Consider the following 22,052-nt stretch of genomic DNA (forward strand, 5'->3'; position numbering starts at 1 on the left):
GCATCTCTGATGACCCACCAGTACCATTATTTCTACAAGGACTGCAGTGGGTCTGCACCTCTGGTGGTCCACCAATACCATACTCTCTACCAGGACTACAGTCGGTCTGCTCTGTGATGACCTACCTACCAATCTCCTTCAAAACGTCGAATGACTCTGCTGTGGGTTTGCTCTGTTGTGGCCCATTACCTGTTTGCATGTCAAGAGTCAGCACTGTCTTTCCGTTGGAAGAACAACACTACTTCTTCAAGACTGCATGGAAATCCACTACTTCCGTGTGCATTCTCTTCTACTACTCAGACTTTCAGAAAAAAAAAACCACTGTAATATTACTGTGATAAATGATAAGGACTGTATTTATGGACTGTGAGAAAATTTTAGCTTTTGACCAACATTGTATCAATAAGTGTGTGCATTTGATTTCTTTGTTATTGTAATTATGAAAAATTTTTTCAAATCATTATTGGCCACTGCCCAAAACAATTTGTCAAATTTTTTGTGGGGAGCGTGGGGGCGATGTAAGTAGGCTGTTTATGTTTTCTTATTGGCAACATTACGTAGCGCTCTGTATGAAAATCACTGGCTGTGCTGTGTGCAGTCTGTGGCTAGTTTGCATTGTTGTCTGCCATTGTAGTGTTGGGCAGCGGCAGCTGGATGTGAACAGCGCGTAGCGTTGCGCAGTTGGAGGTGAGCCGCCAGCAGTGGTGGATGTGGGGAGAGAGATGGCGGAGTTTTGAAATTTTCAATACTGGATATCATGAACTGCTGTATATATTATGACTTTTGATGACTATTAAGGTAAATACATTGTTTGTTCTCTATTAAAATCTTTCATTTGCCAACTATGCCTATCAGTAGTTAGTGCCTTCAGTAGTTTGAATCTTTTATTTAGCTGGCAGTAGTGGCGCTCGCTGTATTGCAGTAGTTCCAGTAACGAAGATTTTTGTGAGGTAAGTGATTTGTGAAAAATATAGGTTAACGTTAGTCAGGGCCATTCCTTTGTAGGGATTTCTGAAAGTCAGATTGCGTTGCGCTAAAAAATATTGTGTGTCAGTACAAGCATAGTCATGTATAAATGTTCTAAGGGGACGTTTCAACATTAATGGAATTTGCTGAAAATTATTCCTTTATTCTCCATGATGCAGTTCAAGGATTTCACTGGGAAAATAGCCAAGCTACATTACATCCATTTGTCATTTACTACAATGATAATGAAGAACTAAAAAGCATCAGCTCTTGCATAATCAGTTATTGCTTCCGACATGATGCAGTGCATGTCTTTTTAACTTACTTGATCATATCCCTGAAGTGCACTTCCACAGAAATTAAGCATGTTCATTACTTTAGATACGTTTCTGCTACCCAGTACAAAAACGTTTATTGCCATGATCAAAAAGATTTTTGCATTACTGCAGAATGGAATTTATTCGGAGTAAGCCATGGGAAATCACCGCCTGATGGACTTGAGGGCACAATTAATCCTTTAGCAGTAAGAGCTGCCCTTCAGCATCGAACTGAAAACCAAATCTTAACACCAAACGATCTGTTTCAGTATTGCAAAGCAAATTTTCATGGCATTGAATTTATTTATATCAAAAAAGAAATTATTGAAGATGCAAAAATTGATCAAGAAAAGCGTTTTGAGCGTGTTTCTGGTACAAGAGAGCATCACCAGTTTGTGCCAGTTGATGCTAAGTGACTTCAGATTTGTAGAGTACCAAATGATACATTGTCCATTCCAGCAAATGTTGACCGAAATGCTAAACTTACTTCTAAACATGTAGCCATTACTGAACTACAATGTGACCAGTATGTTGCTTGCATTTATGATGGAAAATGATGGATAGGAGATATCTGTGATGTTTCACACAAATAAGAAGATGCCTTGATTAATTTCATGCATCCTCATGGAGCTGCTCAATCATTTCATTCACCTGCTATAATAGACATATGCTGAATTTGAGAACAGTAATTGCAGCAATTAGAGATGCAGCTGCATCAATGATGGGGTGGAAATACAGTTTGCCAGGAGTAATAGTTTTGGACATCAGCAACAAATTTAAAGCATTCGTAACTGAATAATTCTGCATTATGGTTCGGGAGCCAGAAAGAGACCCAGACAAGGCTTGGGAACCTACTAGACACCCACATTCAGGCTTGGGGATCTGCTGGATACCCAGATTCAGGGTTGGAAATCTGCTAGGCGCCCACATTCTTTCTTGGGAGCCTGCAGTAAAGAAATCCACCCGTGGCTGACTTTGCCTGGCTATTGGCTTCGCCCCTAGTCGATGGGTAGTGGTTGTGGTGGTGGCATAACCATCATGGACCAACGCAAGGACTTTTCTCGAATTACAAGAAAAACGTTAATAGTTTAGGGGAAATTTTTGCACCATACCCAAAGAGACACCACAATGGAAATAGGTATTTCTAATAGAATGAGATGTCCACTATTGACAGGTCTCACTGAATGTAATAGGCCCTAATTTGTGGAATTTCTAACAGCCGGACAGTCAACAGTTTGACAAAAGACTAGGTCCAGGTGAGGGGTAAAGCTTTGCGTAGTATAGTCATCAAGAGTACACGATTAGACCTTCGGCTGTGAAAGCCCATATCGATGATATTTCATTGAATGGTTTGCACGCTGGCGTTACCTGATAGCCTACCATTGAAATCGGCAGCAATTTGCGGTAGGGTTGCACTTCTCTCACGTTGAACGAGTCTCCATAGTCGTCGTTGTTCCCTTTCTTGAAGGATCTTTTTCCAGCCGCAACGATTTCGGTGATTTGAATTTTTACTGGATTCCTGATAATCGCGGTACACTCGTGAAATGATCATATGGGAAAATCCTCACTTCATCGCTGCCTCGGAGTTGCTGTGATCCATCGCTCGTGCGCCGACTATAACACCATTTTCAGACTCATTTAAATCTTGATAACCTGCTATTGTAGCAGCAGTAACCAATCTAACAACTGCGCCAGACACTTGTTGTCTTATACAGGCGTTTCCGACCGCAGCGCCATGTTGTGCTTGTTTTTATATCTCTGTATTTGAGTACACATGCCTATACCAGTTTCTTTGGCCCTTCAGTATAATTGTAGTACAGCATATAGTCAATGAATTAGCATATCTGAGGAGTGGGCTATCATTTAGCAGGATTTACGCCGAACAAACTGGGTTACAAGCCTGCCGCAGTGTGCTAGCTGTGCACATCGTGAACCAAGCACGTTGTTAATCAAATCCGTATGTATTTGGCCCATAAGGCAATTACGTATCGTGATTTGTGTATGCGCAAGAGCACCTTAAAACGTACACAACCGTGGGTGTGCTCACGAGCCTGATGACAATTTTCGTGGAGTCTAGAGCAGCCATGTAGCATAGCGCAGTAGAATTAGTGCCGTGTGTTTCAAATTACCGCATCTATGTTACGTTTAACAACAGACAAAGAAAAATAGTGAAAAAGTCCGTCAGATGTCGATAGTTAGAGCGTTCACGTGCTCTTGTGCTTTTACACAGCAGTCATCACTGGTACTTAGAGTTACAATTCTGTGAAAATGTTTGAGCAAAAAAGAAAGAATTAATTTAAAACACTACTGAGAACATAACTTGGCCATGTAAAATAAGTATTTCCTGAAGACAAAGAACCTGATTCCAACATTATGGTCTTATGTTTTCGAAGTAATTTCGAAACTTGGGAACTGGAATAACGCCAAAATATCCATTTCATACTGTCCTTTAGACATTGGAAAGCCCATCCTGTTACATTCCTTATACTCACCCGCAGAATGTTCCCCTTAGTTCCGGAAAAGATAAGATTTTGTAGTAAGGTCCTTTCATAAATGTCTGGATCAATTACAAATGAGTGATGAATTACACCATACCTCCGTACCTCACTGAGTGGTCTAGGTTTGGCGAATGCCGAGAGAACGTCCCCTGCCATCACGTGTAATGATGAAAGGGATATACAGAGCAGGTTGAGTTATAAAAACATGGTAATTTCCCTAGTTTGGATGTGGTCCCGTTATTGCGCTTAAGAAAACATTAGATGCTGAAGAATATGAACACATTGTACACCATTGTTCTGAGTGTATTATTGTATCCACATGACAACGCACCCTATCATAAAGCAGCACATGTGAGGCAACGGTTTGCGGACAAAAACATTCCTGAAATGGACTGACCTTCCCAGAGCCCTGCCCAGGGAAACACCTTCCGGCTTCGGACGAGTTATAAAGTCGCTCCAGCATCCAGTGTCCGAAACCATTTCCTTTTCGGTTTTGGCTCTCGGGGAAGAACAGACTGTCATTCCCCAACAGACTCTCACACACTTCTCTGAAAGAGCCGCCAGCAGAGTTGAAACCATCATAAGACGAATACTAATATTTAATATTAATATTTAATCAATTAATTAACTAATATTAATATTCACAAATATGTGTCCAGATACTTTGGATCATAAAATGTATATTTTAAACAGGACAGGTGACGCACAACAGCCTTGACACAGACGCTTGTTGACAGAAAACCTCCAAGGTAGACAATTACAAATATTCCTTCTTGACATCGAAGCTTTGTACAAATTTTGGAGGGTCCTTATGAGAGCGTGTGTTTGTTTCCTGTAATACTTTGCAGTGCCTTTGTAAGTGTACGATATTATATGCTTTATCAAGGTCTACAAACAAGTATTGGGTTCTTGGTTGGTGTTTGGTATTTTCTCTAGTACTTGGTTTAACAAAACACATAGTCGGAACAAATCTTACCAGCTCTGAACGCTGATTGTCTTTCATTATTGGTCTTTGTATTCTGACTTCACAACATCTCTAGGAATCCTTCGACACAAACGACTCATAGATTATTCAATTTCGATGCTCTGAACATTGTCATGCTGGGCAGGTGGCAAAATGCTCCTTTCCATTTTTTTTGAGGTACACTTCGATGTCGAAGACTGTACTGCTTCACTGCCCTCTCCAAGAAGAATCTCTAAAAAGTCCTCACTTGTGAATTAACTAATTCGAAGAAGCAATGAGGGCTGAAGATCAAAGTTCCGTCAATATATAATAGGTTATCAAATCCTAACTCCACTGAAAAATGTTATTAGTTCTCAGATGTTTGCTCCATGTATCCTCATATCGTCCCTGCATATACTACAAAGCTCTCTGTCGTTGTATACTATCAGACATCACCTCCAAAACATTCAGTAGTATTGTTGCTATAGACTGTCATGTATGTCTGGGGTAGATGCTCCTAAACTTCCCTCCAACGTGTTGCATCGTTCATGATACTACACCTGTCCTGCCATTTTTCAACCCAGTTCGGCTCTTTGTGCTGGTGTAGTTCTGTTTCCTGTTGTCATCTACTCCTCACAAGGAAGGTGGCTCCTCTTTGGCTAAGCCATCTGCCATCCCTCAATGGCTTTCACTCATTCATTCAGTTGATTTTACGCTGTCCAGTCACATTTGTGTGGCCACCGGTCGAAAGCCTGAATAACCACCTTCTGCAGCATACATCTTTGCGATACGTGCAGGAAGATAGTCAGTGAAGTTCTGGAAGGTACCGACACTGATATGGAGCCATGCTGACTATAGTTCTGTGGCCAGCTGCGCTAGGGTTCTCATTTGAGTATCTATGACGCGAACTGCTCGATCGCGATGGTTCCACAGATTCTCAACTGGGTTTAAACCCAGGGAATTTTGCGGCCAGGCGAGTACGATAAACTTACCTGGTGCTCTTCGAACCACATGTCTTGCACTGCGAGATGTGACATGTTGCGTTGTTCTGCTAGTACGAGGGTAATCCCAAAAGTAAGGTCTTCTATTTTTTATAAGTACATAGACAGACTCAGCATACAGGAAAGTCAAAACAACCTCTGGTGACTTTAAAAGCAACGGTGGTAACATTAAGAGTGCAACGGGAATTCCACTGTTAAATGCAGAGGAGAGAGCAGATAGGTGGAAAGAATAGATTGAAAGCCTCTATGAGGGTGAAGATTTGTCTGATGTGATAGAAGAAGAAACAGGAGTCGATTTAGAAGAGATAGGGGATCCAGTATTAGAATCGGAATTTAAAAGAGCTTTGGAGGACTTACGGTCAAATAAGGCAGAAGGGATAGATAACATTCCATCAGAATTTCTAAAATCATTGGGGGAAGTGGCAACAAAACGACTACTCACGTTGGTGTGTAGAATATATGAGTCTGGCGATATACCATCTGACTTTCGGAAAAGCATCATCCACACAATTCCGAAGACGGAAAGAGCTGACAAGTGCGAGAATTATCGCACAATCAGCTTAACAGCTCATGCATCGAAGCTGCTTACAAGAATAATATACAGAAGAATGGAAAAGAAAATTGAGAATGCGCTAAGTGACGATCAGTTTGGCTTTAGGAAAAGTAAAGGGACGAGAGAGGCAATTCTGACGTTACGGCTAATAATGGAAGCAAAGCTAAAGAAAAATCAAGACACTGTCATAGGATTTGTCGACCTGGAAAAAGCGTTCAACAATATAAAATGATGCAAGCTGTTCGAGATTCTGAAAAAAGTAGGGGTAAGCTATAGGGAGAGACGGGTCATATACTATATGTACAACAACCAAGAGGGAATAATAAGAGTGGACGATCAAGAATTAAGTGCTCGTATTAAGAAGGGTGTAAGACACGGCTGTAGCCTTTCGCTCCTACTCTTCAATCCGTACATCGAGGAAGCAATTATGGAAATAAAAGAAAGGTTCAGGAGTGGAATTAAAATACAAGGTGAAAGGGTATCAATGAAACGATTCGCTGATGACTTTGCTATCCTGAGTGAAAGTGAAGAAGAATTAGATGATCTGCTGAACGGAATGAACTGTCTAATGAGTACACAGTATGGTTTGAGAGTAAATCGGAGAAAGACGAAGGCAATGAGAAGGAGTAGAAATGAGAACAGCGAGAAACTTAACATCAGGATTGATGGTCACGAAGTCAATGAAGTTAAGGAATTCTGCTAATTAGGCAGTAAAATGACCAATGACGGACGGAGCAAGGAGGACATCAAAAGCAGACTCGCTATGGCAAAAAAGGCATTTCTGGCCAAGAGAAGTCTACTAATATAAAATACCGGCATTAATTTGAGGAAGAAATTTCTGAGGATGTACGTCTGGAGTACAGCATTGTATGGTAGTGAAACATGGACTGTGGGAAAACCGGAACAGAAGAGAATCGAAGCATTTGAGATGTGGTGCTGTAGACGAATGTTGAAAATTAGGTGGACTGATAAGGTAAGGAATGAGGAGGTTCTACGCAGAATCGGAGAGGAAAGGAATATGTGGAAAACACTGATAAGGAGAAGGGACAGGATGATAGGACGTCTGCTAAGACATGAGGGAATGACTTCCATGGTACTAGAGGGAGCTGTAGAGGGCAAAAACGGTAGAGGAAGACAGAGATTGGAATACGTCAAGCAAATAATTGAGGACGTAGTTTGCCAGTACTACTCTGAGATGAAGAGGTTAGCACAGGAAAGGAATTCGTAGCGGGCCGCATCAAACCAGTCAGTAGACTGATGACCAAAAAAAAAAAAAGACATGTTTATTTCTACAATGGTTTACATCAGTTTACAGGTTGAACATTTAGCTATTTTTCTGCATAATCACCATTTCTGTCCATGTATTTTTGTAGACGCTGTGGCAGTTTTTGTATGCCCATGTAATACCAGCTCGCCACCATGCTGTTCAGAAAGTTATGAACTTCTTCTTTGAGCTCGTCATCGGAGCTGAATCGATTTCCGGCCAAATCTTCTTTTAACTCAGGGAACAGGTGATAGTCACTGGGCGCCAAGTCAGGACTATATGGTGGGTGAGTGATTATGTTCCACTGAAACTGTTGCAGGAGAGCAACGGTTTGCCGAGCGATGTGTGGGCGAGCGCTGTCATGTAGAATGTGTGCGCCCTTGCTCAACATTCCTCTTCTCCGCTTCTGAATTGCCCGTCTGGGTTTTTTCAGAGTCTCATAGTACCTTTCAGCGTTAATTGTGGTCCCAGTGGGCATATAGTCGACTGACATTATCCCTTTCCGATCTCAAAAAACGGTTGTCATGACTTTACCGGCAGACTGTGTTTGTTTGAATTTCCGTTGCTTTGGCGAAGAAGGATGCCGCCACTGGCGTGGTTGTTGGTTGGTTTCAGGTGTAAGGTGGTATGCCCAGGTTTCGTCCCCTGTGACAACTGAGTCCAGGAAGTTGTCCTGTTCGGCTGCAAGGCGGTAAAGAAATGCGCGGGAAGCATCAACTCGTTGCCGCATATGGTCCTCAGTCGGCATGCGAGGTACCCATCTTGCGCACACCTTCCGGTAGTTCAATGTTTCCGTTAAAATTCTGTGAGCGGTGCTTCGGAAAACCTCAGGAACCAACGTGCAGAGATCATCCAGGGTGATCCGCCGATCTTCACGCATGCTTTGCTCAACCTCCAACACTGTCTCCTCAGAAGTTGGCGGTCTCCCGCTCCATTGTTCGTCGGGATTTCGGTCCGACCAGCTGCAAACTCTCTACACCACTTACGAACATTTTTTACATCCACGCATGACTCACCATACACTTCCGTCAATTGCCGATGGATTTCAATCAGCGCGGTGCCCTTTGAGTTCAAAAACCGAATAACTGCACGCAATTCGCACTCGGCGGTAACAGCCAACCGGAGCTCCATTCTCAACGGCTGCCACGCCAAGACAGCGCCTCTGCGCGGCGTGCGCATGTCTACACACAGCGCGTGAAGCACTCTTCATAACAGTGTGACCAACTGCCACACAGACAGCGTTCTGTAGTTATAAAAAAATAGGGGACCTTACTTTTGGGATTACCGTCGTAGACGCCATAATACCGAAGAAAAACAAACTGCATAGAGGGGTGGACAGATGCATACTTGGGTTAATCCATTGTGCCTTCCAAAATGACGAGATTACCGAGAGAATAACACAAACACATTCCACTGACCATAAAGCTCCAACAATGTTTGCAACGTGTTTGCTTTCAGACATTTCACGCCAATGAAGCATAAATGTGATTCATATCAAAAGCTCACCTGTCACCACTCAGTAGACGTTAAGTTGCTATAATGACGTGCATGAGCCAGGTGCCTGACGCAGAGGTCCATACGCAGCAACATTCGCTGATCGGTCGTTGAGGAAACACTATTGATAGCCCCTTGGTTCATCTGAGCAGTCAGTTGCTCAGCAGCTGTATATCTATTCGCATCTCCGTAGCCATCGTTCGCCTCTGTCCTGTATGGTCTGTGGTCCACCACCAGTCTCTCTGCATTGGTTACATTGCAAGAATGACTCCACTGTTTTCTGCTTCCCCTGCACACGCTTTGTATGCCCTTCACTGATACTGCTGCCACCAGCTGCCAGTGAATGGTTACTGTGCATTGACACTGAATATCACAGATCCATGGCCCCCTTTATTTGTACACCGTTTTACATCTTGCACCTTTTTTTTATTTGTTGGTGGTTTGCTGACTTATTATTTATCATACATTGGTTTTGTGTACTTTTCATGCAATGCTTAATTGTAGGCACAGATTAAATGCCGGTAGACACTAAAATTTAATCTACAGTGATTCCCAAAGTAATATTACCGGGGTGTTGAATGTGGTTGAGTCCCTAGCCCGAGTATTTGTCCAATGTAAACTAATGGTTGTTTTCTATATTTGAATACGTTATACCTTAGAAACGCAGCAGCTGTTGATAATTATGATAATCTACATCAGTACATGAATTACTACATAACCTACTGACAGAACTCAACTGTGGCTTCAGAGCCATTTGGTCCCATGTTGTTTATCACTTAGGTGTACATGGTGTTTGGCCAGTATCCTCCTCATTGTACTTTCGAACTGCACGTTTTATTGGTGAACTGATGGGTTAAGAAAAATATTTTAAATTATGTTGTGATAACAATTCTTTCTCGGTGACCTTGATCAGCCTACTTTTGCTAGAATGAACATTTTATTGCAGCAAGTTCAGCTGATGTGTCATTATAATAAATCAATAAAGGCTGCTTGACATGCTGTAACAAAGTTTGTGGTCAATCAGTGCTAAAGATTGTAACAATGATGATTTGTAATTATGACACAGGAGATGGTCGTTTGTTATCTTTCTAGATTAGAACAAGAAATTAAAATTATCTGTTAAAATTTTGTGTCATTAACACATTCATTCACGTTGTATATTTAGACCTATTTCCTAATGTTCTGCTGAGAACCAGTTTCAAGTAACAGTTTTCAAAATACCGTCTGGAACCGCGTGACCGCTCCGGTCGCAGGTTCGAATCCTGCCTCTGGCGTGGATGTGTGTGATGTCCTTATGATAGTAAGGTTTAAGTAGTTCTAAGTTCTAGGGGACTGATGACCTCAGAAGTTAAGTCCCATAGTGCTCAGAGCCATTTTTTTACTTTTCAAAAACAGTAAAGCAGAGAATTGTGACTGGCTAATGAGCAACTAAACCGAGAACAAATTTATTTATAGGCCTATCAGAATCATTGCAATAGTGTTCAGATGTGATACGCCTGGCGAATGTGTATTCGTCCTATCAGTAACGATCGAGTTATGTCTTTAGCAGCATCGACACCTTTAAAAGTATGATTATTGGCAAAGTAAAGAGTCAATTGATGCGATACACGTAGTTGAAGATGCCATTTCAGTGTTAACCAAGAGACGTTTCAGTAAATGGGAGGTGGAAAGAATCGAGTACACTTTAGTGTCGAAAATATTAGAGTACTCATAATTCTGTTATCTAAAATTATAACTGTATTTCGGATTCCCTCTTGTGATACATATCAGTGGCACTTTAACTCCGTTCCTGATTCCTTCATCGATTTAGTCAATTAATGAGAGAAGACTTTTTAAGTTACTGTACATTGGAAAACTGCAGTGTTCTGCTCGCAAGGAATAATGGAGCAGTACACTTACAGACATCGAACTGTAAGTAACTCTCAAAACCGAAAAGAAAAAAGAAATGCAAAGTTGCCAGAATGACAGTGTTCAGCGAGTCGAGAAGTATAAATCGATTTCCTGTTTCACTAAATTCAGTTTCATATATGAACCTCAGTTACGTTGTAGTGCATATCACAAAGCATTAGCAGTTAATCTCTTTAAAAATACTGTGGTTCCTTTTTATTGGTGCGGTTTAACTTTTCCATTAAAACATATTTAATTGGCATTTATAAATATGGTTACCAGGTACCATAAAGTCACTGTAAAGAAAACATTGGACAGTTTTGACTACCAGCGATTTCTTTTGGTGCATGAATATGTATTACATACACTGCATGTGCAGTATGTATACTTGACCCATATATTTCTTAATGATACAGATTTTTTTGGCTTCACTGCTTATCTCGTCCCTCTAAATGGACTGGAGTGTCTAGTGACATTTTTCTTCGAAGTTGTCGCGTGTTTAGCAGGGGCTTCGAGTAATTTATCATTAACATTATGATGAAATTGTGTGTAATGCTGTAGGTGGATCAAGTAACGTGGCTCACGTAAACTCAAGTCGGTATTTGAAGGACCACTTGTCAGGGTAAAATACGTACAGTCGGCTCGAGGCAGTGACCTTTTCTTATTGTGAGTTTTCATTGTGAGTGAAAGCCGCAAAGAATGTAGAGGTCGCCGAAAACAAGGGTCAGGACTTGACTGGCAGTCAGGTACTTTGGTGCACGATGTAGAAATGAAGACTTTTTTCCTCCATTCGCTAATTTACACAAAGCTATGGAGCTTTTTCATTTTGGTTTAGGTGAAAAATTGCCACAGCTGAAATAAAGAAACTTAAATTGTAAAGAGGCGTCATGTGAAGATGTCTCCCATAAATGGAATTTATAGGGATGACTAGGGTTTGAAATCTCATGTTGCCATTTAGATTTACTAATTCCATGTACTCTGTTGCTTCTTCCAGAACGCTGCTCTCAATTTACTTCTCTTTACACCCAGTTTCCATTGCCTTCGACATTAAACATACATTTAGTCCAAAATTTCATTTTCTTTCGTATATGAGAAACTACTGAAAGGAAGGTAGAAATTATCTGAATACTAACGTAATTTGAATTTAGAAAAAGTCCTATACATATAGGGCCTACTATTTACAACTATGCCCTTATTTGTGAACTTAAACTACGGATCAAGACATCTGTTCAACACTTCTTTTTTTTTTGCTTACTTTCGAATACTGAAATTTTTGTCTATTTTCTATCCCTAAAAATATCTGAACCACTGAGGTGTATTATGAGGTACCCATAATTCTTTTTTAAACTGAAAGTCAAATTCCTTTCTATTTTTATTTGTTTATTTTTTATACACTTAGATAGTTCTACAAAACGGCAAAAGTATTTTGTTTTACTTATAGTTGCAATTATAAATAAGCTACATCGTTTAAATAATTTCCATTCTTTCTTGATGACTGTTGATCACCATCTGTTGTATGGGTTGTCAAGAACAGTGTGGAATATACACAATCCAGATAAAAGTTCTAGTTTGATGTGCAACTATCGCACACTATCAGCCAGTGATGTGAGTTCTCTATTGATTAATGATGCGTTTGACATTTTTCAGGTGATTGTTGGCAGCTTCAGTAAACACTACCTGTAGGATTCATAATGACGTCATGAATCTGTAACAACAGTAAATTTTATTTAGTCGTTAGCGTGAGAAAGAAAAATATTACACAAATAATAATGTAAGACTGTTACACATGTATCTCTCCAAGATTGATTCCCAAGCTTAGGTGAAATAAAAACAGGATCTGCCTTTGTGAAAGAACACAATTTCGTGTTTGCTTTCCCCAATCTTGTGATATCACAGTTCTGACATCGACAGTACATCTTTCTTACTCTCTATTTGATGTTTCCCGTATCTGGAATGTTTGGCAGTTTTCAATAGTATTCATGTTTTCAGTTCACCGTATTGCTTATGACTAAATTTAGGAAACAGCATGAATTAATTACACAGAAGTCACTAACTTACGTATCATGCTGTTTGTTTAAACATTACTGTGGGAAACATTGTGACAAACTGATCTTTTAATTCTGTAAACAAGCATTTATATTTTTTCTCTGCACAATTCAATATGCAATGTGAACGTGTGATTTAGACGTCTAAATAGAGTACAAGCTCTGGACGCCAAGTAAACCGAAACCAAAGTCACAGGGGGGACAAAATTTAATATACAAAGAAATAATCAATGACACTGCAGTGGCACAACTGTGACTCTGTAAAATCTAAATAAGACAAGGTGAAAACTGGCTGGCTGATCATTTACATAAATCACAGATAAGCGAGCCACCCTTTTAACACATAGAAAACGTCAACCTCAAGTTTTGGGGAACTAGCTGGACAATTCACACAACCTTAAAAGTCATATCACATTCGTCTGATTGTTAATTAAGGCAGAGGTAAATCTGTAGGCAAGTCAGCTTCCATCTTTTGTTCCGAAAATAAAACTCATTCCAGTAAAATGTGCCACCCTGCCATCTGTATGCCAAAAGCAACACATACTGAAGAGCTCTCTGGCTGGAGCAAAATGCCATGTGTCACAGGGCAGATTACAGTTCCTTTGCAAGGTGCTGCTTTCTGGTGCAATGAGTGTTGGAAAACCCAGACTTCCCGAGGAAAATACTCTCCGTTAAAATCCGCCTAGTTCTCTCCGATCACCTTCCCCTTTGGAGGCCTACGGAAAAATTTGGCCATCATCTTCAGGCCGAACAAATGCACCCCCTTCCCCCCAAATCTGTTCCACCAGCAACTGGAAACTGTCTGGGGTGACTGCAGAAGCCAACAGGGCTGCCATAGCAGCCAGAAACACGTACCCTGGCGCTAAAAGACGCGACAAATGGGGTTAAATAGTATGGGCAGGCAAAGGCTAGAATAAGCAGACGAACGTTACGCATGACCCTGGGTATAATAGTTTTGCGTAGATGAAAAGACTGGCACAGGATAGGGAAAAAATAAAATGATCTTCTTGCATTGTTCTCCGGTAAATTCCATCTGGTTTGCTCGGCCACCTAGTGCAAGTCTTTCTAGCAGATAGCACTTTGGCAACTAGTGTGTTGATGATGAAATGATAATGGACGTAACACAACACCCAGTCCCCAGTCTTTTGAAGACTCCCTCCTCATTTGGCTCACTTCCTGTTATTTAACTTTTGTATGGCGCTGCTCGGCACTAGACAGGAAAAGTCACCTGTCGAAGCGTGTGTGCCAGTCTTCTCAGGAAGACTAGTCAGTACTCTAAATCAGTGATCGTTATCCCAGAAAGTTCATTTTAAGAATCTCCATTTCAAGCGTATGATGTTGAATACAGAAAATAAAAATAAAATGTAATGATGGTATTTCCGAAATAGCGATGCCAATAAAACGAAGAATAAAAATCGTGAGCAGGGCGATTGAGGCAAACCGCAAAACACAGTACAGACTCTAACACAATATTTCGATCAAGTAAGACGATCTTACCTGAACTCTTGGGTCTTGAGACAGCATGCAGATGACAACCTCCGCTACGTCCTCTGACTCGTGCACGGGAATCAGTTTGTACATCTCTGGACTGAATTCTTTGAAGTTTGAGGCAAACTCCGTTCTGACAAGTCCCGGGGAAACAGCCTGTTGTAATAAATGAAGAGCATCAGTATGTTACATGTTTATCTCTTCAATGTGTGTGTGTGTGAGTGTGTGTGTGTGTGAGAGAGAGAGAGAGAGAGAGAGAGAGAGAGAGACAGACATTCCGAATAACAAAATGTAGAACCAATAAACCTTTATTTTGGAACGTCCTACTCAAAAGTCACGTTATAAACTATTTGAAGAAGTCTAGTAAGAGATAGTTCACAGAAAGGCTCTGAAGGCTAATTTTTAGTTGTGTTTGCTGGTGGTTTGTTCATTTTGTACCTGGGAATCGCAGATTTCCTGAGGGACAAATGTAGCGACAGATCTGTTCAGGGCGGGAAATTTCGAGTTTGTCGGCCAGTGGGGCAGAAGATCTCGACGTCATCATGACCGAGTCTCGTTCATGGACACCCTAACTTCACCTGCATATAAAATGTATTGCGGAAATATTAATTCTTTTATAGTCAGTGGTGTGAGAAAATGAGTTCACCTTGAGGCTCTTTTTTTAAAATTATCAATTATTCGACCTGCTGATAAAGTCCTCGATCTCTTCCTTTTGCTATGCTACTTTAAGTCATCTGCGTTCCACATTCTCGATAATCTTCATTAAATATTGTAACGTTTCTTTCTATTAATCAATTTTCAGTTCTACTGCTCCTTTCGGGGCTAAGTTTACTAATACTGAATGCTTTAAATGTGCCCCTCCAACAGTTTTCTTCTCCTCATCACCTTTCAACGTTCCCGATATGTCTGGTTCATCATTCAGCTTTCTCACTGTGCATGTATAAATTTCTATACTGTTTGATGCTGCAGACGACAGCGAAATATAAGTGTAAATAAGGCAGTGCTCCCCAAACAGAAGCATTGAATGTTAGAATACGGACATGAGGACGGTACTGTAATTTGAATTACTGACTCAAAAGTAATCACACTTGCAAGTTTTTAATTAGTTCTTCTATTTAGTTCTGACTCAAAGGTAATCACACCTGCACGTTTTTATTTAGTTCTAGTATTTATTTTGGCCTCCAAAAACATGTAATTATATCTCAAAATCAAATTTTAAGCAGGGAAATGAGATGCTAATGAAATTGCAGTGTAGATGAGGCTATCCTGATAAGTACAGCTACAAGATTTGGTGACTGGAAGAATCTCGGTATGAAGTGGTGACACCACTCAACAAATAATGGAAAATTACTGTCAGCAAAATTGATGTTAATGGGAATTAAATGCTAATATTTTGGTTTGAAAGAGACGTGCAGAGTCTTGCAAAGGTGTTACGAATGTCAGCAAATACAGTTTGAGGAAATTCTGTGACAGACGTTGCTGGTTCCACATTCATAACATCGTGAGTGTTTAGAAAGGTGAGTTACGTCTCCGATTATCTGTTTCATCTAATGTCAAACACCTGTCTCTAGTCCCACATTTCAAATTCACCGACCAGTTTGGCTATTTTTAATGGTCTACGTTCCACCTGCATATAGTACTGCACTCGGAACATACACTATCACGCACTTATAATGCAGTTTCGTAACATCATTTGATAGCATTATAAATATTTTGTTACAGAGAGCTTTCTTCGCCGTTATCAGTTTATTAAACACACTGCTTGGCAGAGAAAAACTGTGTGTGGAATCGGCACTTAAATACTCAGCCTTGCCTTTCATCAGTGATGTTCTTACCTACTGACCTGTCATAGGGTGACTCATATTGTTTATTACAGGTCTGTTGGTATCTCTCCCCTACTTTCCAAACTTCCCACAAGATCTCCTGTACATCTTGCTTCATTAACACTCCTGGAACAGACTATACCAGTGGTTCGGAACGTGGCTTTAACGAACCCCTGAGGTAAAATGAAATTTCCTGCTGGCTACAAAGAAAAACATGGTTCAATTGCGTTTTAATCAGTTACTAAATCTAATTATGTAAGTAATCAACAACTTAATTAATTTCTTTTATTTCAAATATGTGCCACCACTAACTCATCATGTCGTCTGGAAGAAGCTACAGCATGTGAAATGAATAAATAAACGTCTTCTGCACATAGTCCACCCACTACAACGTATCCTTACGTTGTACCCTACCTCTATAGCAGTAAAATATGCTTAAATGTATCATGAAATAGCCTTCTCCTAGATGCAGGTAGTTCCCACAAAACATCAAAATTGCTTTATTATTCACTTCACAACAAGAAACAACTTAATCGACAGCACAACAAAATAGTAACTACATAGTGGCTACTACGGTGTTGTAGGGCCTACACAATATTATTATTATTATTGTTATTAATGTTATTACAGTTATGGGGCAGTGGTCAGACACAAAGCTTTAGCACTCTGAAGTCTTACAAGTTTTTCCCATTTCATGAGTGAGGAGTCCAGCAATAAAGACATTTACAAAGAGTAAGTGTGGGGCACCCGTTGTACCTTGACTGATTTAGAGAGGTTGCAGGCTGTGGGTGAAGAAAGTAGTGCTAGGGAGACCATTGCTGCAGGGCAAGCATCTTTCTAACAAGTGTCTACCCTCAATGTTGATAGCTTTCTTTCCTGAGAAGGAGTTGTAGGTAGGACTGGTGGTGCCCCGAGAACTGCTTCATCATTCTAAAACCTAGTTTGTTAGGAACAAGCAGTATCAGTTGTCACATTGACTCACTATTTTCTCGTTTAATACAACACAAAAACTAAGCATCACTTCTATTTAATCATTTTAAAAATAAAAGTCTTAAAAATAATTCTGCATTCCAAAAATTAGTTAGACGCTAATGTTGATAGCAGTGGGAGGCTAGGGGTAGCGGTGCCAGTTAATGTACCGTTGCACTTAATAGTAATGATGTCAGAAGGGTCAGGAACCACTGGCCTAGGGGGTTGTAACCAGAATGAATCTACCAGTTTTCAGTGGAATGTGTACTATGTTGGAACCTCCTGATAATATTTCTAATACCTCCCTTGCATTAGTCATAATGGATAATTCTGCTTCCTAGGTAGATGAATTATTTGTCTTTTATTACTACATGTTTTCTGTTTTGACACTGAGTTTGTGGATATTTCTTTCTAGTGTCCATCGCTTTCGTTATCTTTATTTATCCGTAATCTATATTCTCTATTAAGTCCATTGCCAACCGTAAAATATCTACACTCCTGGAAATTGAAATAAGAACACCGTGAATTCATTGTCCCAGGAAGGGGAAACTTTATTGACACATTCCTGGGGTCAGATACATCACATGATCACACTGACAGAACCACAGGCACATAGACACAGGCAACAGAGCATGCACAATGTCGGCACTAGTACAGTGTATATCCACCTTTCGCAGCAATGCAGGCTGCTATTCTCCCATGGAGACGATCGTAGAGATGCTGGATGTAGTCCTGTGGAACGGCTTGCCATGCCATTTCCACCTGGCGCCTCAGTTGGACCAGCGTTCGTGCTGGACGTGCAGACCGCGTGAGACGACGCTTCATCCAGTCCCAAACATGCTCAATGGGGGACAGATCCGGAGATCTTGCTGGCCAGGGTAGTTGACTTACACCTTCTAGAGCACGTTGGGTGGCACGGGATACATGCGGACGTGCATTGTCCTGTTGGAACAGCAAGTTCCCTTGGGTTCGATGACGGTTTGGATGTACCGTGCACTATTCAGTGTCCCCTCGACGATCACCAGTGGTGTACGGCCAGTGTAGGAGATCGCTCCCCACACCATGATGCCGGGTGTTGGCCCTGTGTGCCTCGGTCGTAAGCAGTCCTGATTGTGGCGCTCACCTGCACGGCGCCAAACACGCATACGACCATCATTGGCACCAAGGCAGAAGCGACTCTCATCGCTGAAGACGACACGTCTCCATTCGTCCCTCCATTCACGCCTGTCGCGACACCACTGGAGGCGGGCTGCACGATGTTGGGGCGTGAGCGGAAGACGGCCTAACGGTGTGCGAGACCGTAGCCCAGCTTCATGGAGACGGTTGCGAATGGTCCTCGCCGATACCCCAGGAGCAACAGTGTCGCTAATTTGCTGGGAAGTCGCGGTGCGGTCCCCTACGGCACTGCGTAGGATCCTACGGTCTTGGCGTGCATCCGTGCGTCGCTGCGGTCCGGTCCCAGGTCGACGGGCACGTGCACCTTCCGCCGACCACTGGCGACAACATCGATGTACTGTGGAGACCTCACGCCCCACGTGTTGAGCAATTCGGCGGTACGTCCACCCGGCCTCCCGCATGCCCACTATACGCCCTCGCTCAAAGTCCGTCAACTGCACATACGGTTCACGTCCACGCTGTCGCGGCATGCTACCAGTGTTAAAGACTGCGATGGAGCTCCGTATGCCACGGCAAACTGGCTGACACTGACGGCGGCGGTGCACAAATGCTGCGCAGCTAGCGCCATTCGACGGCCAACACCGCGGTTCCTGGTGTGTCCGCTGTGCCGTGCGTGTGATCATTGCTTGTACAGCCCTCTCGCAGTGTCCGGAGCAAGTATGGTGGGTCTGACACACCGGTGTCAATGTGTTCTTTTTTCCATTTCCAGGAGTGTATATCCCCTTGTTTATAATTATTTATGTCTTAGACAATCCAATACTGATTGCTCAGAGCAAATAAGAAGTAGTGGTAATTATGAATACACCATTTCGTCTTAAAAAAGCTTACACATTACAGTGGAAAAATACAATAACAAAGGCTCCAGGCGACAACCAGCACACCAAATGTTCCAGTACAATGTAATGCACTGAGAGGACTGGACCTTGGGTTCATTGTCATTCAGCTCCATTGCTAGTATGTGTTGTTTGTGCCTGGGCTGTAATATCTGTTCTATCAGCAGTTTCTAGGCTGTTTTCTTCCAAATAGGCATCTTACCATGTGAACAACTCTTTCTCGAAGACCCCTGTTGTCTCAACGATTTAACCTCTTGCATATTTTCGTCCACGGAGAAAAATTTCTTCCCTTTATGATGACACATGTTGCGAAAATTTTCTCTGTACAGTCATTCGGTTTCCTGGCGCTACTTTCTACTGAACTTTACATAACGTAGCTGTCGCGAAGTCATATCGTCACTAATGTTCCATCTTCGTAGCTGTCGCGAAGTCATATCGTCACTAATGTTCCATCTTCGAAAGTCAGCGACTAACTGCCCATTTTATGTTATGGTGCTTTATTTATTGTTACACATTGGAAAGCATTTTTATATAGTGTTAGATTGGTTAACGCCACTCAGGAAATTGAATAAGTAGGGATGGTTTTGTTATTTGTATCTTTTGAGTAACTAATATACATGAATTAATTTATTAGCTATAAATAAATTATAAACATTCCTTTCTTGAGAGAATAATTTGCATGAATTAATTTATTAATTATAGGTGTTATACTGTAGTTTGACGCTTTCAGTCAACTACAAATATGAGGATAAAATGGACTAGGTGCAGCAATGTAATGCGAAGTACATTGCAATTGTATTTTTTCTGTAACAAAATATTCTGGTTGTAACTATGGCTGTATTACATTACATAACAAAACTTATTCTGAAATTTACCTTTCCACCACACATTAGTAGTAATATCCCCTCATTCTGTTAATAATTACATTAAGGTCAATTTTCAGCTCACTTGTGTTGCTCATGACTTTGAGGCAAAATAAATGGTTTTAGGTTGGAATTAATTGGAAGATTGTTTTCCCCATTCACATATAAATTACTTACGGTAAAAAAAAATCCCGTTCGCTGAATAGAGGTTGTCTACATTGAGAATGCCACGATGCATCTGAGCTCCTGCTCAATCCCTAGAGGCCCCGACATCAACAATGACACTCACGTGTCTCTCTGTCAAATGAGGCACTGTGAGTGCAGCCTACCAGATTAGTTTTATTCAAACAAGCACGTGTCCATATTTCCCACGTTATTGGCGGAGAGCAACAACCAGTTTTTTATTGCAGTTAAATTCTCTTGTAAACAGGATTTGATCGATGACTCATTTTCAGTAATCCATAGATATTCCTTGTCAGATGTCTAGGATGAGCTCCACATAAGTGCTAACTGACAATAAAATTCTGATACTGCAATTCGCCAATACCTGTCTGTGGGCTACAGAAACCAATCAACTGCGGTTGAGTAGACACATCAAAACTCAATAACTGAAGATTATTTTTGCATCAAACTTCCACTTAATAATGGTCAGCTGTTTATACGTAGGACCTTCAACACTTCTGAGGTCTATTACAGTGACATTATCAGGCGTTATACCATTTTTTGTAAAATAATGTAGCTACATTACACAAAAAATACAAAAACTGTTCATATCATCAGTCTGCCAATGACGACTTACCCCAACACGGATCTTACTCTTCCTCTTGGCGAGGTCTTTCCGGAGTCCGTCGAGCAGAACTTTGACGGCGTGCTTGCTGGCAGTGTACATCGACATGTTCCCCATGGGCGGCGACATGTGGGCCAGACCACTGCGGACGGAAGGAGTGCTGCTCAAAACTTTCATGTTGTGTGAGGCATTAGACTGACAAAGCTGCTGTTTAAACCTCTCAGTCGAAAGGAAGGTTCTTATTGATTTCATCCATTATGGATTACAGCGTAATATTGTAAGTATAATTAGAACGAATATACACACATTTTATATATATATATATATATATATATATATATATATATATGTGTGTGTGTGTGTGTGTGTGTGTGTGTGATAACGGTTATAAGCGCAGTTATTTCTATTGGTGGCTGAGGACAACGTACTGAACAACGTTAAATCAGTAGTTACGTCATTTGCGGACTAGTACCTATAGTTATTAGGAACAGTAAGTTTTTAGTTTGCAAGTACAGGAGCAATCTATCAATGTGCATTATCCCCTGTACACAAGGTCAGATGTTGGTGTGTGGACACGTGGATGCGAAACGGTGAGTCTATACTGACAGTTCACTTTGTGGTGCAGTTACGACTGTGCTGAAAACACCAGATAGCAAATTATGTGACATTTTAATAGGAAGGCGCAGAGGAAAAGCTGCTAACACACTGAAGTGGATATAGACAATATACCAATGATCATAATGTACTTAACACATTAGCATCATACTGCTAATGTGTAGTATATTTTGGGACATGAATGTGAATAAAACTATATATTTAACGAAGCAAGTCACTCATAGAAAAACAAAAGTTACTGTGCCTATAAACCTACATGAGTTTTAAAAGTTCTGAGAAAGATTTCGGACTAGTCGATCGAAATAAATCATGAGAAACAATTAGTGACAGTGGCTATGCATCACCTCTCGTAAGGGCAGTCTAAAGGCGATATCTTGAAACAAAGCAATAAATACAGGAAATTAAAGAACATGGAGATAAAAACTAGTCAGGGAGTGAGGTGTCGACAAGCTGAATAAAAAGAAAGTAAATGTTACATGTATTTGCTGTTAGTGAGGAAATAATTCAATACACAGATGATAGGTGAAAAC

At 41.0% G+C, this 22,052-nt stretch overlaps 1 protein-coding gene across 1 annotated transcript in view; it reads right to left on the minus strand.

The window, feature by feature from the left end:
• Positions 1 to 12,288: 12,288 nt before the first annotated feature.
• The window catches only part of LOC126144584 (dehydrogenase/reductase SDR family member 11-like), a 29,764-nt gene continuing 20,000 nt past the window's right edge, over positions 12,289 to 22,052 (minus strand). Inside the window, exons 4-6 of the mRNA XM_049915500.1 lie at positions 20,920 to 21,049; positions 14,466 to 14,612; positions 12,289 to 12,628 (exon numbers count right to left, since the gene is read on the minus strand). Of these exons, the coding sequence (XP_049771457.1) occupies positions 12,587 to 12,628; positions 14,466 to 14,612; positions 20,920 to 21,049 (319 nt within the window). The 3' untranslated portion in view covers positions 12,289 to 12,586. The remainder of the gene's footprint in view (positions 12,629 to 14,465; positions 14,613 to 20,919; positions 21,050 to 22,052) is intronic.

This window comes from Schistocerca cancellata, chromosome 2 (genome assembly GCF_023864275.1).
Source record: "Schistocerca cancellata isolate TAMUIC-IGC-003103 chromosome 2, iqSchCanc2.1, whole genome shotgun sequence".
Taxonomy (NCBI): domain Eukaryota; kingdom Metazoa; phylum Arthropoda; class Insecta; order Orthoptera; family Acrididae; genus Schistocerca; species Schistocerca cancellata.